Consider the following 24027-nt stretch of genomic DNA (forward strand, 5'->3'; position numbering starts at 1 on the left):
AAGATCCTTTGGCACTTCAGAAAAAGACTCAGAGAGGTTGGCCCGGTGTGTATTCCCCAACCAACTGGCCATGGGAGCTCACTATGCACAAACTGGCTATGACGACACTTCAAAAAGCATCTCATTGGCTGTCAATTAGTGCTCTACGCTTTGTATTTTGGCGCTGGTTGAGTCTCCAGATATAGTGTGCAGAGACCGTGCTGGTGCAGGGAATTCACTGCTCACACTGAGATTGTCAAGCTCTGGTTCAGCTCCTCCGCATAGACAGAACTGAGCATAAATTTCTCCAGGGTGCTCCGGCTACAGTGATCATTTGAACTGTCTCCTCAGAGGTGATTCACATGGCAACAGGAGAAGGCTAATCAGCACGTCAAGCCAATTCCATTGTTCAATAGGATCATGACCTAACTCACTAACCCTATCCCTCCCCCCTCCATCCCCACTGTTACTTCACTTCACTTTGAAGAAGTCTTCAAATAACTTATTTCCTATCCCACTTCCATGCTGTTCTTTCTGATCCTGATCCCCTGCACTGCCCCACTCACCCAACATCACCCAAACACTGGCTTCTGTGTTTCCAGACCTTCCCACTTGCCCCCTCCACTATTCTCTGTAAGCCCCACCAGTCCTCGTACAAATTCTGTCACACAAGTCAGTGATGATAACCTGACTTTGAGCTGGCCTCTTTTCCCCCCCCCCCCCCCCACCCCCAACCTTTCTAATCTGGCATCTTGCCCTTTCCTTTTCAGTCTTGAAGAACATTTTGGGCCCAAAACATAATTTGTTTCAAGCAACACACACAAAATGCTGGTGGAACACAGCAGGCTAGGCAGCATCTATAGGAAGAAGCACAGTTGACATTTTGGGCCGTGACCCTTTGTCAGGACTAACTGAAAGAAAAGATAATAAGAGATTTGAAAGTAGGAAGGGGAGGGGGAAATCCAAAATGATAGAAGACAGAGGGGGTGGGGTGAAGCTAAGAGCTGGAAAGGTGATTGGCAAAAGGGATACAGAGCTGGAGAAGGGAAAGGATCATGGGACGGGAGGCCTAGGGAGAAAGAAAGCGGGAGGGGAGCACCAGAGAGAGATAGAGAACAGGCAAAGAGTGATTGTGAGAGGGACAGAGAGAAAGGAGAAAAAGGAAGGGGAATAAATAAATAAATAAATAAATAAATAAGGGATGGGGTAAGAAGGGGAGGGGGCATTAACGGAAGTTAGAGAAATCAATGTTCATACCATCAGGTTGGAGGCTACCCAGATGGAATATAAGGTGTTGTTCCTCCAACCTGAGTGTGGCTTCATCTTGACAACAGAGGAGGCCATGGATAGACATATCAGAATGGGAATGGGACATGGAATTGAAATGTGTGGCCACTGGGAGATCCTGCTTTCTCTGGCAGACAGTGCGTAGGTGTTCAGTGAAACGGTCTCCTAGTCTGTGTCAATTGTTTACTCTTTTCCACAGATGCTGCCAGACCTGCTGAGTTCCTCCGGCGATCTGTGTGTGTTGCTCTGGATTTCCAGCATCTACAGACTTGCTCCTGTTTGTGGTTAACCACCTCGTTATTCCTCTTTTGCATTTTTTTTTATTATAGTAATTTTTATGTCTTACACTTTACTGCTGCCACAAAACAGCAATTTTCACGGCATATGTCAGCAATAATAAACCTGATTCTGATCCAATTGTGATATTCAGTTTCAGAGAGTTCACGTGAAAATCCTGGCTATATTCTGATGCACCAAGGTGCTACACAAGACGCAGGGTTCCGGGCGTGAGGAACTCTGAGTCAGTTCTCAGCCTGTGTAATTGCGGAACGGATTACTCGGGCTGTTCCGTGCCTGGGATCATGTGATGTTTCACAAAACCATAGATAGAATTCCCATTAAAGATAAATGAGAAATTCAATCCTGCTCAGCAGAGTGGTGCAGTAAAATCAATACAAGAAGTTTCACAGGCGGGGTCCACAAACTAAGGCCTCTATTTAGTGTGTTTAGAACTGGACAGGGATAACTTGCCAGGTAGAGAGGGCATCCAGGGTTAGTGCGGGTCTGGATGCTAGAGGATACTCTGTTAAACTCCATCCCAGGTACATGAGGCACAGATAGAAGAGAGATGGGACTCCAGGGCCACCCATGATGGCATTGGGCAGCACAGCAGCGTAGTACGAGCGAGCCGGGTTCAATTCCCGCCGCTGTCCTTAAGGAGTTTGTACATTCTCCCCGTGACTGTGTGGGTTTCCTCCAGGTGCTCCTAGTCCAAAGACGTCCGGTCGGTGTGTTAATTGGTCATTGTAAACTGTCTCATGATTAGGCTAGGGTTAAATTGGGCTGGGTGGTGCAGTTTGAAGGGCCAGATGGACCTCAAAAATAAATAACTAGATGGATAAATAAATAAATAGATAATATCCAAGGACCAAGCAGGTGAGCTGTACACCAAAGGATTCCATGGCACAAGGAACTGGACCAGATAGTTGCAGAGATAGTGCGCATCAGAAATCACGGAACTGGAACGGGAGCATGCCATTCCCCATCCTGAGTGAAGGCCTGAGAATAAGCAGATGTAGAGATGGTGTTTCTAACTCCAAGAGAGACCAGCATTCAGGGTCCTCAACTAAGACAGTCACTAATGAATCGAACAAGGAATTCAGGTGAAACATTTCCCCCGAGGAGCAAGGAGAAAGTGGAACTCACACCAACAGGTCCTGGTGGGGATAAACAACAAAGGTGATTTAAAAAGCAGGTGAATCAATACAGGGGAAAAAGAAGAGATTGAGTGGTTAAGGGGGTGGGAGGAGGGAGGTGCAGAGCAGAAACACTAGCCTGGTCTGGAGTTGCTGAATGGCTTGATGTCATTATGGGATATTACTGCATCATCAATAAATGCATTTAAGGTGAATCATGTTGTCTGCTATTAACTGAAAACCTCACAGTGTCAGTTTTAGAAGATATTTAACAGAGCAGTTGAAATTGCTGTACCAATGGAAACAGCAGACGGGCACAATTGAGTTGTCGTCAGGAATGAAAGTGAGCGTGAACAAAATTGCATCGTCTAAACAGAAACCTGGATGGCTGAACAAACCGTGGCAGGAGATCACATACACCAGATCAATGCAGGTTTACAGGCGAAACTTGCAGAAAAAGGTGCAACAAAGCAGGAGGCAAAAAGCTTATCAGGAAGGCAAAAATAACCGGCTTCCACAGGAAAGAAGATAAAAAAGTCAAGTTGCAGTTCCAGAAAGAGAACTAATCTGCATAACATCAATGAAAAATCTGATAATGATGGGAGTGGCACAGAAATGGGCATCCATGTAAAACCTAACAATAGATAAGCAATACGGTTTACACCAGAAGTGAACAGCAAATTAATTAAAATGGAATTGGACACTGGTTCATCTGTTTCAGTCATTCCACAAAATGAGTTTGAATGGCATTTCAAAGATACCGAACTGAAGCCTGCAGAACCGGAGGAATCCAACTAGGAATTTATACTGGAGGAAAGTTAATTCCTGTGGGAATGACATCTGTAACTGTGAAATACAACAAACGACAAATCACATTGTGCTTGAATGTGGTAAAAACAGGAGGGCCAGCATGGTGCTGATGTGATTGGCAGAGACAACTACAACTTGACTGGTGATCGATCCACCATTTGCATGCCGCATCCACTGCAAAAGAGTCAACTAAAAGGGAATTAAGCTACGGGGTGACGCCAGAGCAGCGTCAGGAATGGCAATGGAAAACTCAATCATATCAAGGGTAAAATAGTGTTAAATAAAAATACCACACACAAGTTTGACAAAGCCCACCTGGTTCCTAATACCATATGTGATAAGGTAGCCAGTGAGTTAGATCTCATGGAGGCTGAAGGAGTTCTTTCCAAGGTTGAGTGGAGCCTGCGGACAGCACCAGTGGTCCCAGTTGCCAAGAACAATGGGTCAGTCAGGACCTGTGTTGATTTTAAGGTTCCCGTCAACCAAGTCATGAAAGTAGACCAATACTCTCTAATAGAGGATATTTTTGCAAATCTTTCTGGAGGAAAACACTTTAGCAACTGGTCCTAGTTGAGAACTACCTACAGATGGAGATGGAAGAAGAGTCTAAATTGTTTCTCACCATAAGCACTCACAAATAGCTCTACCTGTACAATAGGCTTAATTTTGGAGTAACATCTACACCTGCACTCTGATAGAAAGCTATGGACCAGGTGCGGCAAGCCTGCCCCGGGCACTCGGTTCTACCTGGATGACATCATTGTTCTGGGTGAGGATGACGAGGAACATCTCCAAAATCTCAAGACAGTGTTGAAAAGGTAAGATTATGGGGTTAGAGCACAACACGACTAGTGTGAATTCTGTAAACCAAGCATTACTTACTATGGTCACACTATTAACAAACAAGATTTACCCGAGTGTGCAAAAGTATACACAAGTGTCAAGCAGTGGTTGATGCCCCAAGGCCAAAGGGCGTGTCACATATGCCGTCCTTTCAGGGTTTGTCAATTACTATAATAGGATTCTACCAAACCTGGCTGCTGTGCTCCACCCCTTGAACTCATTACTGCAGATCAGGAAGAAATGGCAATGGACAAAGCAGAGGGAGGTGGCTTTCCAAAAGACAAAGGAAATGGTGAGATCAGACATGTACTCACACATCATCCAGTGAAACCTGCCTGTGGTGCCTCACCTAATGGGATAGGCACAGTCTAGTCAGATGTTATGAGTGAATGAAGTCAATTCCCCAAAGTGTTTGCATCACATTCCCTTACCACTGCAGAGAAAATTTACACACAGAATGTCAGAGAGGCTTTGAGTCTAGTTAAGGGTGTAAAACATTTCAACTAGTACTTGCATGGGAGAGAGTTTACCCTCGTTACTGATCATCAACCACTGGTGTCCATTTTCAATCCACAGAAGGGTGTTCCACTAACAGCACAAATGCAGAGATGGGCTCTGTTTCTTGGAGGACACAAGTACAAGATCAAATTCAAGAGAATATCTAATCATGGGAATGCTGATTATTGTCCTGCTTACCCTTGGAAAAGGAAATAACTGAAAAATTTACAAAAGTTGACACTCACCTTGAAACTTACTCCTCAAAGCAAATCGAAGGTCTCTGTATTACGACAAAGATGAACCAAAGGGAAACTAGAAAAGATTCCACACTGTCTCAGGACCACATGGACCCCAAAGTGGCTGGAATGTGCAGCAGAATTTCCAGCTGCCCCATTCTTACCAGTGCTAGAATCAACCTGCCCTCGACAGAGGTTGTGAAATGTGGGAATTGAGAGTTGTACAATCCAACTACACAGACTGGTGTTCCAGAACTCTTAGTCAGTGACAATGGAACAGTTTCAGCCATTCCTGAACTCGAATGGAATAAGGAATATTACATCCGCACTGTACCACCCAGCTACAAATGGCTTGGTGGAAAGATTTGTCTAGAGTCCAAAGAACACACAATGAATAATATCAGCAGAGCACACTATGCTGACACTAAATCAGATGCTCAGTGATTTCCTCCTTGCATGTTGTAACGGAGCACACTCCACAACCAGCAACTCTCCAGCCAAGCTTTTCCTGGGTCATTCCCAGCCTTCACATTTGGGTCTCCTCAATCCCAGTCTTAAAAGTAGCAGGCAGGACAACCAGCTGAGACAAATTAAGGGCTCCTCAAACAAGGATCTTTGATCTTTCACTCCTGGACAAGCAGTCCTGGTGAAGGACTATGGGGGTGATCAATAGTGGGTGGTTGGAAAGAACTGGACCACACAGTGGAGACTGTGCCTGATGCCATCTAAAGACAATATGTCAATCAGTTGAGGAGAGCAAAGTCAAATGTTAGACAAGAAAGATGTCCAGAGCTTTCAGAACCACTTCCTGCAGTCTTAGAGTTAACACCGACAATCTCCACGGAGGAAGCCTCCGAATCTGAGATTGTTTCACAGCCACAAGTCTCACCGGACACGCAGAGAGATCCCCTTGTCAGGAAGGACTTTATTCCACAAGAGGAAGAAACCTCTGCAGTGATTAAACCACAAACAGGAGAAAATCTGCAGATGCTAGGAATCCAAGCAACACACACAAAATGCTGGAGGAACTCAACAGGCCAGGCAGCATCAATGGACTGTCGACATTTCAGGCCAAGACCCTTCAGCAGGACTGGAGAAAAAAAAGATGAGGAGTAGATTTAAAAGATGGGGGAAGGGAGGGAGAAACACAAGGTGATAGGTGAAACCGGGAGGGGAGGGGTGAAGTAAAGAGCTGGGAAGTCGATTGGTGAAATAGATACAGGGTTGGAGAAGGAGGAATCTAATAGGAGAGGACATTTCAGAAGGCATTTGATAAGGTCCCACATAGGAGATTGGTGGGTAAAATCAGAGCTCATGGCATTGGGGGGGGGAAGATATTGACATGGATAGAAAACTGGTTGGCAGATAGAAAGCAAAGGGTAACAGTGAATGGGTGTTTCTCGGAATGGCAGGTGGTGACAAGTGGGGTGCCACAAGGCTCGGTATTGGGACCACAGCTGTTTACGATTTACATCAACGATTTAGATGAAGGCATTGAGAATAGCATCAACAAGTTTGCTGATGATACTAAGCTGGGTGGCAGTGTGACATGTGATGAGGATGTTAGGAGAATTCAGGGTGACTTGGATAGGCTGAGTGAGTGGGCAGATACTCGGCAGATGACGTTTAATGTGAATAAGTGTGAGGTTATCCACTTCGGGAGTAAGAACAGGAAAGCAGATTATTATCTGAACGGTGTAGAGCTAGGTAATACAAGGAGATCTAGGAGTCCCTTGTTCATCAGTCACTGAAGGTGAATGAGCAAGTGCAGCAGGCAGTGAAGAAGGCTAATGGAATGTTGACCTTTATTACAGAGGGAATTGAGTACAAGAGCAAGGAAATCCTTTTGCATTTGTACAGGGCCCTGGTGAGACCACACCTGGAGTATAGTGTACAGTTTTGGTCTCCAGGATTAAGGAAGGACATCCTAGCTGTAGAGGAAGTGCAGCGTATATTCACAAGGTTAATTCCTGGGTTGTCCAGACTGTCTTAAGCAAAGAGGTTAGAGAGACTGGGCTTGTACACGTTGGAATTAAGGAGATTGAAAGGGGATCTGATTGAAACATATAAGATTATTAAGGGATTGGACAAGAAAGAGGCAGGAAATACGTTCCAGATGCTGGGAGAGTCCAGTACCAGAGGGCATGGTTTGAGAATAAGGGGTAGGTCATTTAGGACAGAGTTAAGGAAAAACTTCTTCTCCCAGAGAGTTGTGGGGGTCTGGAATGCACTGCCTCGGAAGACAGTGGAGGCTAATTCTCTGGATGCTTTCAAGAAGGAGCTAGATAGGTATCTTATGGAAAGGGGAATCAAGGGATATGGGGACAAGGCAGGAACTGGGTATTGATAGTAGATGATCAGCCATGATCTCAGAATGGCGGTGCAGGCTCGAAGGGCTGAATGGTCTACTTCTGCACCTATTGTCTATTGACAGAAGGCCATGGAAGAAAGGAAAAGGGGACTTAGCACCAGAGGGAGGTGATGGGCAGGCAAGGTGATAAGGTTAGAGAGGGAAAAGGAGTTGGGGAATTGTGAAGGAGAGGAGGGAGGGCATTACCAGAAGACTGAGAAATCGATGTTCAATTCCATCAGGTTGGAGGCTACCCAAATGGAATACAAGGTGTTGTTTCTCTAACGTAAGTGTGGTCTCATCACACAGAGGAGGCCATGGATGGACATATAGGAATGGGAATGGGAAGTGGAATTTCAATGGGTGGCCACTGAGAGATCCTGCTTCTTCTGGCGGATGGAGCATAGGTGTTCAGTGAAGCGGTCTCCCAATCTACGTCGGGTCTCACCGACATACAGGAGGCCACACCGAGAGCATCGGACACCGCATTCAATCACACCAGGCCACATTGGTGAGGTGTCACCTCACCTGGAAGGACTGTTTGGAGCCCTGAATGGTAGTGAGAGAGGTGGTGTAGGGGCAGGTGTAGCACTTGTTCCACTTTCAAGGACAAATACAGGAGGGAGATCAATGGGGAGGGATGAATGGATATGGAGTTTGGTAGGGTGGTAGGTGAGGACAAGAGGAACCCTATCCCTGGTGTGGTGGTGGAAGAATAGAGTAAGAGTAGACATGCATGAAATGGAAGAGATGCTGTTGAGGGCAGCATTGATGGTGGAGGAAAGGAAACCCCTTTCTTTGAAAAAAGGACATCCCCCTCTTTCTGGAATGAAAAGCCTCATCCAGAGAGTAGATGCAGCGGAGTCAGAGGAATTGAGATAAGTGGATGGCATTTTTACAAGTAACAGGGTGGGAAGAGGTATAGTCCAAGTAGATGTGAGAATCTGTGGGTTTATGATACACATCAGTAGACAAGTATCCAGAGATAGAGAAAGGGGAGGGAGGTGTTGGAAATGGACCAAAGTGGAAGTTGGAGGCAAAGTTAATGAGGTCGATGAGCTCTACATGGGTGCAGGAAGCAGCACCAACGTAGTTGCTGATGTAGCGTAGGAAAAGTTGGGGAGTGATACCAGTGTGGCTTGGAATATGGGCTGTTCCACATAGCCGACAAAAGGCAGGCATAGCTGGGACCTATGGGAGTGCCCATGGCTACATCTTTTCTTTACAGGAAGTGGAAGGAGCCAAAGGAGAAATTATTAAGAGTGAGGACAAGTTCCGTTAAACGGAGGAGAGTGGTGGTGGAGGGGAACTGGTTGGAATTAAACTTTTAGGGCTGAATAGGACAATTTAAATTTATTAATCTGTGGAGGTCTATACAGTAGTTGTGTTATATGGTGTATATTTGACCATAAGATATAGGAGCAGAAGTAGGCCTATCAGCCCATTGAGTCTGCTCTGCCATTTCATCATGGCTGATCCATTTCCCTCTTCAGCACATTCTCTTGCCTTCTGCCCATAACCTTTCATACCCTGACTAAGCAAGAACCCATCAAACTCCACCTTAAATGCATGCAGCCACCTGAGGCAATAAATACCACAGATTCATCACTGTCTGGCTAAAGAAATTCCTCCTCATCTCTGTTCTAAATGGATGTCCCTCTATTTTGAGACAGTGTCCTCTGGTCTTATAGGAAATATCTTCTCTACATCCACACTCTCTAGGCCTTTCTATATTCAATCAGTTTCAATGAGATGCCCCCTCATTCTTCTAAACTCCAGCAAGTACAGGCCTTCCTCACCACTGATTCAACCTGCAAATGAATCTTTAGGGAATCCTGCACCAGAACTCCCAAATCCCTTTGCACCTCAGAATTTGAATTTTCTCTCCTTTTGGAAAATAATATATGCTTTTATTTCTTGTATCAAAGTGCATGATCATACACTTTCCAACACTGTATTCCATCTGCTGCCTCTTTGCCCATTCTCCTAAACTGTCCAAGCCTTTCTGCAGTTTCTCTGATTAAACAACACCACCTGCCTCTCAACCTATCTTCGTATCCTCTGCAGACGTGGCGACAAAGCCATCAATTACATCATCCAAGTCATTGACGTACAATGTAAAAAGAAGCGGTCCCAACGTAGACTCCCGTGGAACTCCACTAGTCACCGGCAGTCTCCTTTATTTCCACTCTTTGCCTGCTGCCATGCTAGTATCTTTCCTGTAATACCCTGGGCTCTTATGTTGTTTAGCCACCTCATGTGTGACACCTTGTCAAAGGCCTTCTGAAAATCCAAGTACACATCAACCAATTCTCCCTTGTCTGTTCTGCTTGTTATTTCTTCAAGAATTCAAGCAAAATTTCCCCTTTAGGAAACCATGCTGATTTCAGACTATTATGTCCCGTACCTCCAACTACCCTGAAACCACATCCTTAACAATTGATTCCAGCATCTTCCCAGCTGCCTAACAGATGAGGCCAGGCTAACAGATCTAAAAATTCCTTTCTTCTGCCTCCCTCCCTTCTTGAAGAGTGGAGTGACATCTGCAATTTTCCAGTCCTCTGGAACCATTCCAGAATCTATTGATTCTTGAAAGATCATTACTAATGCCTCCACAATCTCTTCAGCCACCTCTTTCAGAACCCTGGGATTAGTCCATCAGGCGACTTTATATACCCTCAGACCTTTTAGTTTCCTAAGTGCCATCTCCCTACTAATAGCAGCTGCACTCACTTCTGCCCCTCGACACTCTTGAACTTCAAGCACACTACTAGCATCTTCCACAGTGAGGACTGATGCAAAAGACTTAATCGGTTCATCCACCATTTCCTTGTCTCCCATTACTATCTCTTGAACGTCATTTTCCAGTGGTCCAGTATCTACTCTCGACTCACTTTTACTCCTTATATGTCTGAAGGAGCTTTTGAATTCATTTTTGATACCATTAGCCAGCTTACCTTCATATTTAATCTTTCCACCCTTACAGCTTTTTAGTTGCCTTCTACTGGTTTTCAGGATGGAAAGGCTTGTCATACGAGGAGCGTTTGGTGGTTCTAGGTCTGTACACACTGGAATTCAGAAGAATGAGGGGTGACCTCATTGAAACCTATCAAATGTTGAAAGGCCCTTGACAGAGAGGATGTTTCCCATTTTGGGAGAGTCTAAGACCAGAACACAGAGCCTCAGAACAGAGCAGTGTCCTTTTAGAACGGAGATGAGGAGGAATTCCTTTTGCCAGAGTGTGGTGCATCTGTTGAATTTGTTGTCACAGGCATCTGTGGAGGCCAGGTCGTTATGTATTTTTAAGGCACAGGTTGATAGATTCTTGATTAGTCAGGGGATGAAGGGATACAGGGGATTGGGGCTGAGAGGAAAACTCATGATGAATTGGCAGAACAGACTTGATGGGCCAAACAGCCTAATTCTGCTCCTGTACCTTATGGTTTTAAAATATTCCCAATCCTCTAACTTCCAACGAATTTCTGTTCTATTACATGCCCTGTCTTTTGCTTTTATGTTGGCTTTGACTTCCCTTGTCAGCCACGATGGCGTCATCCTGCCTTTTCTTCTTTGGGATGTATCTATCCTGCACCTTCTGAATTGCTCCAGAAACTCCAGCCACTGCTACTTAGCTGTCATCCCTGCTAGTGTCCCCTTCCAATCAACTTTGGCCAGCTCCACTCTCATGGCTCTGTAATTCTGTTAACTCCACTGTAATACTGAGACATCTGACCTTAGCTTCTCCTTCTCAAATTGTAGGGTGAATTCTATCCTGTTATGATCACTGTTATCCAAGGAGCCCATTACCTTAAGTTCCCTAATCACGTCCGTTTCATTATACAACACCCAATCCAGAATAGCTGATCCCCTCGTGGCTCAACAACAAGCTGCTCCAAAAACCATCTGGGAGGCATTCTACAAATTTTCTCTCTTGGGATCCAGCACCAACTTGGTTTTCCCAATGAATCTGCATGTTGAAATCCCCATCAGTAATATAACATTGCCTTTTTGATATGCTTTTTCTATCTTGTGTTGTAATTTGTAAACCACATTCTGGCTAATTTTCAGAGGCACGTTAAAGGCTCCCATCAAGGTCTCCTTACCCTTAGCTCCACCCACAAGGATTCTACATTCTCTGATCCTGTGTCACCTCTTTCTCAGAATTTGATTTAAATTTTTACCAGCGAAGCCACTCCTCTTCCGTTTACCTGCCTGTCTTTTCGATAGACGATGTCTCCTTGTGTATCCCCAACTATGTTCGCCTTTCAGCATGGCTTTGTGATACCCACAGCATCATTCTTGCCAATCTCTAACTGCGCTACAAGATCATCTTCCTTATTTCGTATCCTGCATGAATTCAAATATAACACCTTCAGTCCTGCATTCATCACCTTTTCCAATTCTGTATGCACGTTGAAATGCATTCTATATTGAGTTGGTTTATAGCTAAGCGGGAGGAGTGTATTGCATTTAATATTTCAGCAATATTGTAAACATATTGTTTGATTAAGCATTCTTTGTTGCTTACACAATGTATTGTGCGAAATATATAAAAGTACGTAAGTGGCAGAAGTCATTACACCACGATGTCATTCGTATGCTCTTTGCTTAAAGAAAAAATGAAGTAAGACTTGCATTCCTGGCTTCCTCGTTTTCCTTTCAATTAGTTTTTAGAATGGAAATAATTCGGAAAATGTGTATCTCAGTTGGTCGATGGTTGGGTTGAGTTGAGTTATTCTCTGAGCTTGGCAACTTTCAATTGCCAAGAGCGGAGAATAACTCAACCCAACCAGTTACAAAACATAACAGTATTCACGGCTCCAATTACACAGACAAGAGTAGTTTGTTACTCAGGCTTCCTCTTAAATCCCATAACTATCAGCATTATTACACTCTGAGACCGCTGCACTTCTCCTGAATCTAATCCCTCCAACCACTGATGGCTGTGCTCTCAAATTCCCGGGCACTGAGCTCTGATGTTCCCTCTGTAAGCCTAGTCACTTCCCATCTCATCGCAGAAACACATTAACACTTGCCTCTGGAACAAGGTCATACAAACATGAAAATTAAAAGCAAGAACAAGCCACTTGGCCTCTTGAACTTGCTCCATCATTTACTGAGATCCCAGCTGATCCGCTGTAATCTCAGGTTTGCTTTCCTAGCTAGCCAACGTCACCTTTCACCCATTTGCTTAACATCTACTATATCTGTCAAGCTCTGCCTTAAAAATATCCAAACACTGCTTCCACAGCCTATTGAGAAAGTTCCACACTCACAATCCTTTCAGGAAAAAGCCCATCATCCTTGTCTTAAATGGGTGACCCCTTATTTTTAATCTTTGATTTCTGTTCTAGATTCTCCCGCTGAAGGAAGCATCCTTTCTACACCCACCTTTTCAAGACCCCTGGAGATTTCATATGTTTTAATCACGTCATCTCTCTTTCTCCTAAACTCCAGGGGATACAAGCCCAGCCAAGTTACCTGCCTGAGTACCTTTGTTTAAGACAAGTGTCAGTTTACACTCAGCTGGGTTCAAGTCCAATGCCACAGGCAACATTTTAATATGATGCTCCTGTGCACTATAAGGGGTGTTAGCTCTGTCCAAGGGGCAGCACTGAGGGAGTTGCCTTTCCGAGGGGCAGCACCGATGGAATGCAACAATGTTAGATGGGCAGGATTAGGAGAGGACTGTGCTATCTTAACAGCAGCACTGAGAGGCAAGACTGATGGAACGGCCCACCACCAGAAAGGCTACACTGAGGGAGTGCCTCACCCACAGTGGGGTAGTATTGAGGAAATACCACTGCTTTGGAAAAGGTGTTATCATCTGGAATCAATCATCACTTGTTATCACTAATGATACAGAATTCCACAGTACCAGAACAGTGGATCTACCCGGTGTCAATGACTGCCAACATTTATCAGTCAATGAACATCATTAAAACCGATTATCTGATGATATCACATTTCTATTAGTGAGATCATGCTGTGTGGTGTATTTGCTGTTTGCTTCAATGGGCCGTACCGCTACTCAGTCTTTAGTGAGTGTGGCACTAAGGGATAAAGAGATAGAGACCCCAGAGCAGAAGTGGAGAACACAAAACACATTTGAGAGCGTGGGCCCAAATGGGTGATAATCTTCTAAAAACTTCTCTCACTTGCCATGGCAAGTTTGAGCCGAGATCATCACTGATTACTGAATTAGTAACAATAATTATGGACATTTTTAAGGAAAAAGGTTGAGCTTATACGTGCACATTCATTGTTTTACTATTAATAAAGTATAACAGAGACTGATTGAAATTAATGCAGCATTTTAGAAAATTATCTCTAAAATCATTTAAAAAGACATTTGAAAAATAACATCATTTTTAAATAGTACTGTTTTTGTACCTCATATATAACACGAGAAAGGTGAATGTGAAATTAGCAGTTTTGGTACAAATTCATTAAAGATCAAGGAAAGTTAAATAAATACAATTTAGTCTCAGTGAGACTTTCGTTGCTGCACTAATGATGACAAATATTTATATCCGGCTTGGAATTGGTCAACTGTGAGAATTTCAAAACGTATTATGCAACGTCAAGTCTTCTTGCAACTGACTAGCTGGCGCCAATCCAGCGCGAGATGTTTCCTGTGAAAGCATCTCACTGCTCTCTGGTTGTAAAAAAAATCATTTGCTGCTTCATTCAGCAGTAAAGGTAATCATTATCTGGATTTTATTATGGCTGGGTTTAAAGAATTGAGGGGCAGCACTGCATGCCATGGGCCAGCAGAATATTTGTACATGTGATCTTGGGCACAGGTACCATGGAAATGAAACTGAGAAAGTGCCACCCTGTTCAGGGGCTAGTACCGAGGGTGTGCCACTTTGTCAGTACTACCACACTGTCAGAGAGGCAACACTGTGGGTATGCCGCACTCTCGGAGGGGTAGTACTGAGGGAGCACTGCACAGTCAGAGAGGCAGTGCCGAGAGAGTACATCTTGCTGGAAAGATAGTGACTGCGTTTTCAAGAGGGACTGTATAACGCTTGGGGATGCCTATGGTTGGAAACAATCTATATTTGGTTTTAAATGATATTAGAAAATTTTCCGCTGAAACTCTGTGGTACAACAGATACAACACCTCCAGAAGGAGGCCACTACTGTCATTCAATAAACACACGACATAGAACAGGACAGCACAGCACGGGCCCTTCAGCCGAAAATGATGCACCAACCGCAAAATCAATCTAACTCTTCCCTCCCACATAACCCTTCATTTTTCTTTCATCCATATACCTATTAAGAGTCTCTAAAGTGCCCCTAATGTATTTGCCTCTAACATCAACCCTGGCAAAGCCTTCCGGGGCACCTGCAACTTTTGTGTAATAAAAAATGCCTCTGACATCCTCCCCCATGCTTTCCCTCCAATCCGTAAAGTTATGCCCCCTTGAATTAGTCATAAGGATTAGCTCGATTTGTCACAACTACATCAAAACATACAGTGAAATGTGTTGTTTGCGTCAACAGCCAACACAGTCCAATGATTTGCAGGCCTCAGGTATTGCCACACTTCTGATGTTAATACAGCGGGCCCACGACTTACCAACCCCAATATCTTCGGAATGTGCAAGGAATCTGGAGCACCTAGATGAAACTCACAGGGTCTCAGGGACAACATACAAACTCCTTACAGACAGCAGTAAGGTGACAGCCTACCTTGTGCATTAACTCACTCTTTGAGTACACCAACTCTGTTCCCCCCCCCCCCCCACCGCCTTATTCTTTGCTTCCCTTGGAGTCCAAAATTCTTTCATTTCAGCTTTGAATGTTGCCAGTGACTGAGCACCCACAGCCCCAAAGATTGACAAGCCTTCGAGTGATGCAATTCCTCCTGAATATCCAACCGCTTATCCTGAGACTGCCTCTGATCTGGATTCGGCCACCCTGAGGAAAAAGCCTCGTTAAAGTATTAAAGATACTACGTATATTAAACCAATTTCTTGGTCTGCACACCAGTCCCTTGAAGGTCGTTGCTGAATCTACTTCCAACATGTGGAATTTTACAAAAACAATTACGTAAACACAAAGGGAAGATAATGGCACTGCCCTTATCTCCTGACTGGAATGACAGCTGGGTTAGAATGCGAGGAAAGGAAATTTGAAGTGTCACTACTGTTAGGGCTGGTGATTCAATCATCTCCGATATATCAGCTGTCTGACAGATACTGTGGGGTATGTCAGCTTTTGTTTGTCCCTGCCTCTCACATCACAGTACTCGATCCACTGCAACTACGCGCACCCAGGCTACTCCGTCAGCACTTTCCAAATCCACAACCTCTATCATGAAGGACAAGAGCACCACCATCTTCAGGTTCCCCTCCAAGACACTCACCACCTTGACTTGGAAATATATCGCCGTTCCTTCATTGTCAGTGGGCGGAAGTTCTGGGGAGTTCTTCAACAACACCATGGATGTGTCCTCAGCACGGGGACTGACGCTGCTCACCACCTCCTCCTCAAAGGCAATTAGGGACGGGCAATAAATGCTGAACTTGTCGGTGATACCCGCAGCCCATGAGACAAGAGCCTTTACACAGCAAATTATGTCCATTCAGTTTGGGAAAGAACTTATACCCTGGCAATACCTTTCACAATTCCAGCTAGTCACAGAGTCCTGCAGCACAGAGAGAGGCCCTTCAGCCCATCTAGTCCATGCCAAACTATTATTCTATCTAGTCCCATCGATCTGCACCCAAACCATTCCCCCTCTTCCATACCCCTCCCACCCACTTATTTATCCAAACTACTCTTAAATGTTGAAATCGAGCCCACATCCACCACTTCTGCTGGCAGCTCAGTCCACACTCCGAGTGAAGAAGATCTCCCCCATATTCCCTTTAAACATTTCACCTTCTACCCTTAACCCATGACTTCTAGTACTAGTCTCATCCAACCTCAGTGAAAAAAGCTTGCTTGCATTTATTCTCTCTACACCTCGAATAATATTGTATACCTCTATCAAATCTCCCTCATTCTCTTACACTCCAGGGAATAAAAGTCTTAACCTATTCAACCTTTCCAAATATTTCAGATCCTCAAGTCCTGGCAATGTCAGCGTATGATTTATCTGCACACTTTCAGACTTACTGATATCTTTACTGAGATTATTGATGCACTATAACAAATGCAGCAGCCATTTTCTGCAAATCAAGCTCCACGAACTGTATTACTATTGGCCCAGTTGACTTGTGATGCTGCTCAAGTGATGACCATGGACCAGGTCATGAGACAGCTCAGCTGCACGCCATCAGATTTGATTGCGCCAGTCAGAGAGACACACTGAAGCGGGGTTACACATATAGACATTGGATTTGTTGCCTTGAGGTGGTTTGTGGTTGAGGGAGGAGAAGCATTGCACATTGAGCTTTTGACTTTTACATCCTGAACACCTTTCCCCATCAAGCATCTTCCCTGCCAGCCTCCTTCCTCAATATGACTTTTCTTGAGAATGGTGCTCATTCACTCGTACTCAACACCTAGTTTCCACTTCCAATACAAGAGCAGGGATGGGCCATTTGGCTCTTCAAATCTATTCCACCATTCGGTACGATCACAGCTAATCTTCTACATCAACCATTTTCCTGCCTTATCCATTTGCCCCTGGAACCTCAGATACCCAGGCGTCTACTGATCTTTGCATTGAATGAACCTACAAATCCACGGGATAGAGAATTGCAAAGTGTTTGCAAGTGTAAAATGAATTTCTGGAACAAATTCCAAAGGATATCTGGTAAAAGCAATGGAGGACAAATTACTAGGCCCTGTTTGACACACAGAACAAACAGTCATCACCCAGCCATGGCAGAGGCTGCCACATTCCTTAAAACATCCTCACTCCTTGCTGAAATGCTAAGAGGAACTGATCAAACCCTGGAGAACACCATTAAACACAACCCTCCAAGGAAACCTTTTCACAATTTCACACAGGGAGCTAAGTCAGTGGCTCACTCAGGTACTGATATTTGATTTGACTTGTATTTAACTCTTAAGAGAGAGCACAAGATCATCCCAGGCATATCAGACATGGGGCTCACTCATTCCTCACCACTGCCCTGAGGATGTCACTCTTTCATGAAGGCTGAGAAACTGCCAAACTGGGAAGGGCTTCACATAGTAGTTATCTGGGCAGAGGGAGTAAGTGGCAGCAACACTGTTCCACAATGTTCTAGAATTCAACAGAATTGGAATGCTCTCACTTTTGGAAGAAAGTTAAGCAGCCTGCAGAATTTTGGTGTGATACCTGTCACATAACATCCTGGCGGTTTCTGTCATGAAATGTGTTAACTTTACGGTAGCAGTACAATGAAATACATGATAAATAAATATAAAGGAAAAAAAAACTGAGCTACATTAAGTATATACATGTCTATTAAACAGTTAAGTCAAAATAAGTAATGCAAAAGGCAGAAGTAAGAAAGTAGTGAGGTAGTGTTCAATGTCTATTTAGAAATCGGACAGCAAAGGGGAAGGAGCTGTTCCTGAATCACTGAGTGTGTGCCTCCATCCCGATGGTAACAGTGTGAAGAGGGCATGTCCTGGGTGGTGGGGATCCTTAATGATGGACACCGCCTTCCTAAGGTAGCATCCTTGAAGATGCTACAGAGGCCAGTACCCATGATGGAGCTGACTAATTTTACACGTTTCTGCAACTTGTTTTGAGCTTTGCTCTGTATCTAACCCACTTTAGCCCTACCCTGGAAGTGTCAGGTTAGTCAGCGAAGGGAAGCTTTGCTCTGTATCAAACCCACTTAGTCCCTGTACCAGGAATGCTTGATGGGTTAGTGTAAAGGAGCTTTACTCTGTATTTAAGCCACTCTGACCCAGCCTGGGAGTGTGCGATGTTACTTAGGGGAAATTATTCATCTGTGGCATTAATGTCCCTCAATTTAATAAAGAGAAAATTCCAATGTATTTGCTTTTGAAATTAATTATTTTTTGTGGAAGTGTAACACTTCGGCAGAAACCTAGCAGTGAATATTTTGCAGTAGTGAAAGTAGTCTGGATAAATCATGCGGATCTGTTGATAATACCCCTTGAACTGATTATTTTGTGAAGTCAAAACAATGGCAGCAGGCATGTTATTTACTCTGTGGGAAGTGGCTCTTTTATAATTAGTATTTCAGTAAATGATTGCCCTGTCCAATAGGATTTATTTAACTTTAAATTTCACCATCCCACTCCTCACTCTACATGTCTGAGGTCTGGTTACCAATAACCGTGCACCATTTATGGATGAAAGTAAAATGGAGGGCCAAGTGGGAGGGAATGGTTCTATTGATCTTGCAGCAGGTTTGAAGGCTGGCACAACATTTGTGGGCCAAAGGGCCTGTACAGTGCTATTCTATGTTCTGTTACTGAGCCGCAAAGGACAGCACCCCCTCAGGGCTCTCCGAATGGAGCTGAGGCATCAGTGACAGTAATACACAGGAACGCAGCATCCTGGGGTGGGAGGTGTATCATCCTCCTGAGTGCATGTGACCGAGATCCTCCTTGTGTTTGTGTGTATGTATCTGGATGTGTGTGTGCAGGTTTATGCCTGTAAGTGTACATGTAGTTATGTGCGTGCCTTTATAAGACCATATGATGTTGGTTCCACCTTGGAGCCAAATGAATCTTGGCTGATCCATTTTCCTTCTCAGCCCCAATCACCTGCCTTCTCCCTGTATCCCTTCATGCCCTGACCAATCAAGAATCTATCACCCTCTGCCTTAAATATATCCAATGACTTGGGCTCCCCAACACAGGCCTCAGCACAGTCACCGGCAGCCAACCCTTTACTTCCACTCTTTGCCTCCTGCCAATCAGCCACTGCTCATATCTTTCCTGTAATAACAAACGCTCAGCCTCAGGTGTGGCAGCTTGTCAAAGGACTTCTGAAATTCCAGGTACACAACATCCACTGACTCTCTTTTGTCTATTTGCTTGTTATTTCTTCAAAGAATTCCAACAGATTTGTCTGGCAAGATTTTGCCTTGCGGAAACCATACTCACAACGGCCTATTTTATCATGCTCCTCCAAGTAGCCGGAAACCACATCCCTAACAATCGACTCCAACATCTTCCCAACCACTGAGGTCAGACTAAATGGCCTTTAATTTCCTTTCTTCTATCTCCCTCCCTTTTTGAAGAATGGAGTGACATTTTCAATTTTCCAGTCCTCCGGTACCATGCCAGAATCAATTGATTCTTGGAAGATCACTACTAATGCCGCCACAATATCTTCAGCCTCCTCTTTCAGAACCCTGGTGTGTACACCACCTGGTTCAGGTGACCTCTCTACCTTCAGACCATTCAGTTTCCTGAACACCTTCTCCCTAGTGATGGCAACTTCACACACTCTTCTGCCCCCTGACACTCCTGAACGTCCGGCATACTGCTGGTGTCTCCCACCACGAAGTACATTTGCCAGAGCGTGTTTGCGTATTTTTTCTGTAGGTCTGTTTACGAGTCGACGCACGCATACGTGCATGCGTCTGAGCTCCAGTTAGTCTGCGTGTGGGTGTGCGTTTACGTTCCTGTGACTGTCTATATGCACTCCTGGGTAAAGGTGTGTGCATTCAGAGCCGTGAATTTATAGAATGTAGAGCCAGACAGTGCATGAACAGACTGGTCAGGCCATCAAGCATTCTCCCCACACTAAGGAGCTCTCACACACACACAATGCTGGAGGATCTCAGCCGGTCAGGCAGCGTCTGCAGAGAGGAGTCAACACGCCACGTTTCCCTACTAATTTCATTTACACCACTTAGTCTCTGCCTCTGCAATTCAAGGGCTTGTCTCAATAATTCTGAAGATGTGGGAGTCACTGCCACCACCACCCACTCAAGCAGTGTCATCCAGATTCCACCATACCTGTGTGTGTGTGTCTGGGGAGGGGGGCAAATTCTTCTTTCCATCCCCTCTGAACCCCTTACCCTAAATATCTGATTTCATCCACTACAGGGATAAGTTTCCGACCATACACTCTACTTGTGGCCCCTCATAATTTTGTATCAGCATTTGCACGTGATTACACGTGCGGCAGGTGTGACCGTGAATTGGTGTCTGCACACGCGTGTCCGCGGGCCGGCGGCACAAAGATGGACAACTGCGAAGCACCTGGCCGGATGTGAGGGAGACGCAGCCTATCAGCGAGCGGTGCCGACTGCATTGGGTATCGCTGGGAGTGGAATTTACCACCCGACTGAGGCAAACGTGTACCCTTCACAGCTGGTGCACAGCCAGCCCTGGGATCCGGTGCATTTGTAGGATCAATAAATTAATGCATCACGGAGTCACTGGGAGTCCGCAGTGATCAGACCCGCTCCGATCAATATTATAATACAGCTTTGAAAACACACACACTCGGCATCCCTCTCCCCCCCCCCCCCCCCCCAAAAAAAGGCTCGAATTTCTGCAGAAAGAAATCACCGGAGCCAATACCATTTGTCTCCTGACTGGGAATGCAGATGATCCCGTGATGCAAGGCAAGATCCCACAAAAGATGAGGGAGTCCCATGCCTCCTTTCATCAGTTTACCCCTGGATGTCGGGCAGACCCCGTCTCCTTCACTTTACGCGACCGTTGTACTTCATTTTTTTGTGGCAAACTGCATGAGGGATTAGCGTCCCCCTCCCCCCAGTAAGCTGCAATGTGACTTTGCTCCTTTCCCGGAGAAACCCGCTTCTCCACTCACCCAGGACTCCGGCGGTGGCCGCCCGGTTCTCGGTCGCCTCTTCCATCTCCTTCTCGGGCTGAGGTCGCTTGTTCCCCTCGGTGCTCTCCTTGTCCGTGGCTTTCCTCATCTCCGGCATGTCCAGTTCAAGAGGAGCCGATGCTGCTTTCTACACGGGTCGCATTGGGATGAAGGGGGGCGTGGGGTCTGTCTCCTAATCCCCCCCCCCCAGCGCACCTCGTCTTTTGCTTTCTTTTGGCTTTCTGCAATGCTTGCGAGCTCTTTCTGACCATAACCCCCCCTCCCTCCCTCCCCAACCACTCTCTCTCACACTCAAACACACAGACACCAGTAAAGCACGGCAAGGCTCGAGGATAAAATGCACCAGCCGATTAATCATCCGGTTCATGTCCCCGCCCGAGCCTCGAACAAAGACGGAGGGAGGGAGTGATAGAGAGGGAGAGAGGGGGGGGGGTGTTTGGGGAAATGAGTGACAGAGATTGACGGAAGGGTGGATGGTCGGAGGAATGGTGATATTGTGAGACAGCTGACGCAGGTATTGTGCACAAATTAGCAAACAGGGATAGGCAGGGGAAATCACAGAGGTGACAAGCGACTGCTCGGCAGAGAGGGCGATGGGGCAGTAACGGAGAAGGCGAAAGAAAAAGTTAGAACAGAGGCCGGGCCAAGTTAACTCACTCTCGGTCAGGAATGGAGGAGGTTAGGGGGAGAAGATGGGGGCCTTTAAACTGCAGGTTGCAGATGTCTTGCCTGCTGTCAGAACAGTGGGTATCTGTTGGCGGTGTCGCCTCCAAGGCTCAAGTTGGTGTTGAAGTTTGCATTAATTGGTGGAGCAGGACTGAGAGAGTGCTACAGTGTTGGGGGTAGTGACCTTAAACAGATGGACCAGCTTGTCACTGATGTGGACATAATTCGAATGGCACAAAGAAGAACAGGAGAGTTTCACTCTGTCTCCTGGACAACCTTTATTCCTGAGTCAGGGATCCAGGAACAACAGTATCCGCCATTTAGGAACTTGCTGTGGTGTGCTGGTCAGCAGGCAGAACCTGCAACCCAAAACAACAACATTCAAAAATTATGAAGACTTAAGAACTATATAAAAAATAAAGTACGATGTTAAGATATAAGCTTGAGTGCTCGGTTAAGGGTGCTGATGCTTGTTTACTTGTGAGGGTGGGGGGGGGTTGTTGCTCTGCTGCTGCTTGTGCGTGGGAGGGTGGGAGCTGGGGGGCTTTGGGGTTCTAACATTTAACTGTCATTCATTCGCTGGGGCACTCCTCTGTTTTTGTGGATGTCTGTGAAGAAAAACAATTTCAGGATGTATATTGTATACGTTTCTCTGACATTAAATGTACCTATTGAAACCTATAGATTAAATGTGGACAAATACACAAATATCAGCATGTATCTACAATGTAAAGCAATAGATTACAGTGAGGGAGCAGCCTCTTTTAGAACTGATAATTTCCAGTTCATTAATTCTGTTACATAGAATAGACATTAGAAAGAAGTACTTCATTTAGCCATGAGCCTAGTCCTTCTTTCCTGCATCTGACCAGTGTACCGGATCATTTGCCATGTCATCTGCTGCCCCTCCATTAATATCCCTCACCAAGGGGAGAGGTGTCACTGACTATCATCATCACATCATGTTTGAGGAAAATTATTGAGTAGATATTGCTGCTGCATTTCTGTTTTACAATGGTGGCCTCACATCACAAGTATCTTGTTAATACCATAAGATAAAGGGGCAGAATTGGGCCATTTGGCCCTTCAAGTCTTCTTCATCATGGGTGATTTATCATGGTGATTTATTATCCTTCTCAAACCCTTTCTCCTGCCTTCTCCCTGTACCCTTTGACAGCCTGATTAATAATGAACCTATCAATATCCACTTTAAATGTACCTAATGACTTGGCCTCCGTGGCTGTCTGTGGTAATGAATTCCATGGATTGACTACCCCCTGGCTAAAGAAACTCTTTCTCAGCTCTGTTCTAAATGGATATCCGCCCATTCAGAGGCTGTGCCTGCTGGTCCTAGTCTTCCTCTCTATAGGTAACATCCTCTCCACATCCACTTTATCTAGGGCTTTCAATATTTTATAGGTTTCAATGACATCCCCTCTCATTCTTCTAAACTCCAGCGAGTACAGGGTCAGAGCTTAAAACGCTCCTCATATGTTAATCTTTCCTCTGGATCCTCTCCAGTGCCAGCATATATTTTCTTTGATAAGGGGCCCAAAACCGTTCAGAATACCCCAAGTTTCATCTGACCAATGTCTTATAAAGCCTCAGCATAACATCGTTGCTTTTATATCCCAGTCCTCTTGGAATTAATGCTGACATTGAATTTGCCTTCCTAACCACCAACTCAATCTGCAAGTTATCCTTCAGGGAATGCTGCACCAGGAGTCCCAAGAACATGGTTAAGGAGCAGTAGACCAGTGGAAACCATGGAGGGGAGGCAGTGAGAGAGGGTCTCATAGATCTCCTGTCAGAGAGGAGAAACAAAGCCAGCATACCTTGAAGAGACTTCGCAGTGGAGTTGTAAAATGGAGACACAAGAGATTGCAGATGACCAAAATCTTAACAATTCCTCCCGCACCCCCAACGGATGGTGCTCAAACCATTGAGTTTATAGGACTTAGAACATTACAGCCCAGTACAGGTCCCTTGGTCCACAATTTTGTTCCAGTCTTGGATTTCATCCAGCAGGTTGTTGATTGCTTGCAATTCCAACATCTGCAGTATTTTGTGCCTCTTCACAAATACAATAGCTTGTTTGGTGCAAAGGGAAATGCTTCATCTGGACTTGATGGAAGAAGCTCCCACATCCACTTTCTGGCAAGAAGAGATAACAAGACAGTGACACCGAGTTTGAATCTG

The 24027-nt window shown here is 45.1% G+C and overlaps 1 protein-coding gene across 1 annotated transcript in view; it reads right to left on the bottom strand.

Moving 5' to 3' along the window:
• ano8b (anoctamin 8b) overlaps positions 1 to 21346 on the bottom strand; it is a 105939-nt gene extending 84593 nt beyond the window's left edge. Inside the window, exon 1 of the mRNA XM_059991399.1 lies at positions 21142 to 21346. Coding sequence (XP_059847382.1) covers positions 21142 to 21259 — 118 coding nt within the window. The 5' untranslated portion in view covers positions 21260 to 21346. The remainder of the gene's footprint in view (positions 1 to 21141) is intronic.
• Positions 21347 to 24027: the final 2681 nt, after the last annotated feature.

The sequence above is a fragment of the Hypanus sabinus genome, chromosome 16, assembly GCF_030144855.1.
Source record: "Hypanus sabinus isolate sHypSab1 chromosome 16, sHypSab1.hap1, whole genome shotgun sequence".
Taxonomy (NCBI): Eukaryota; Metazoa; Chordata; class Chondrichthyes; order Myliobatiformes; family Dasyatidae; genus Hypanus; species Hypanus sabinus.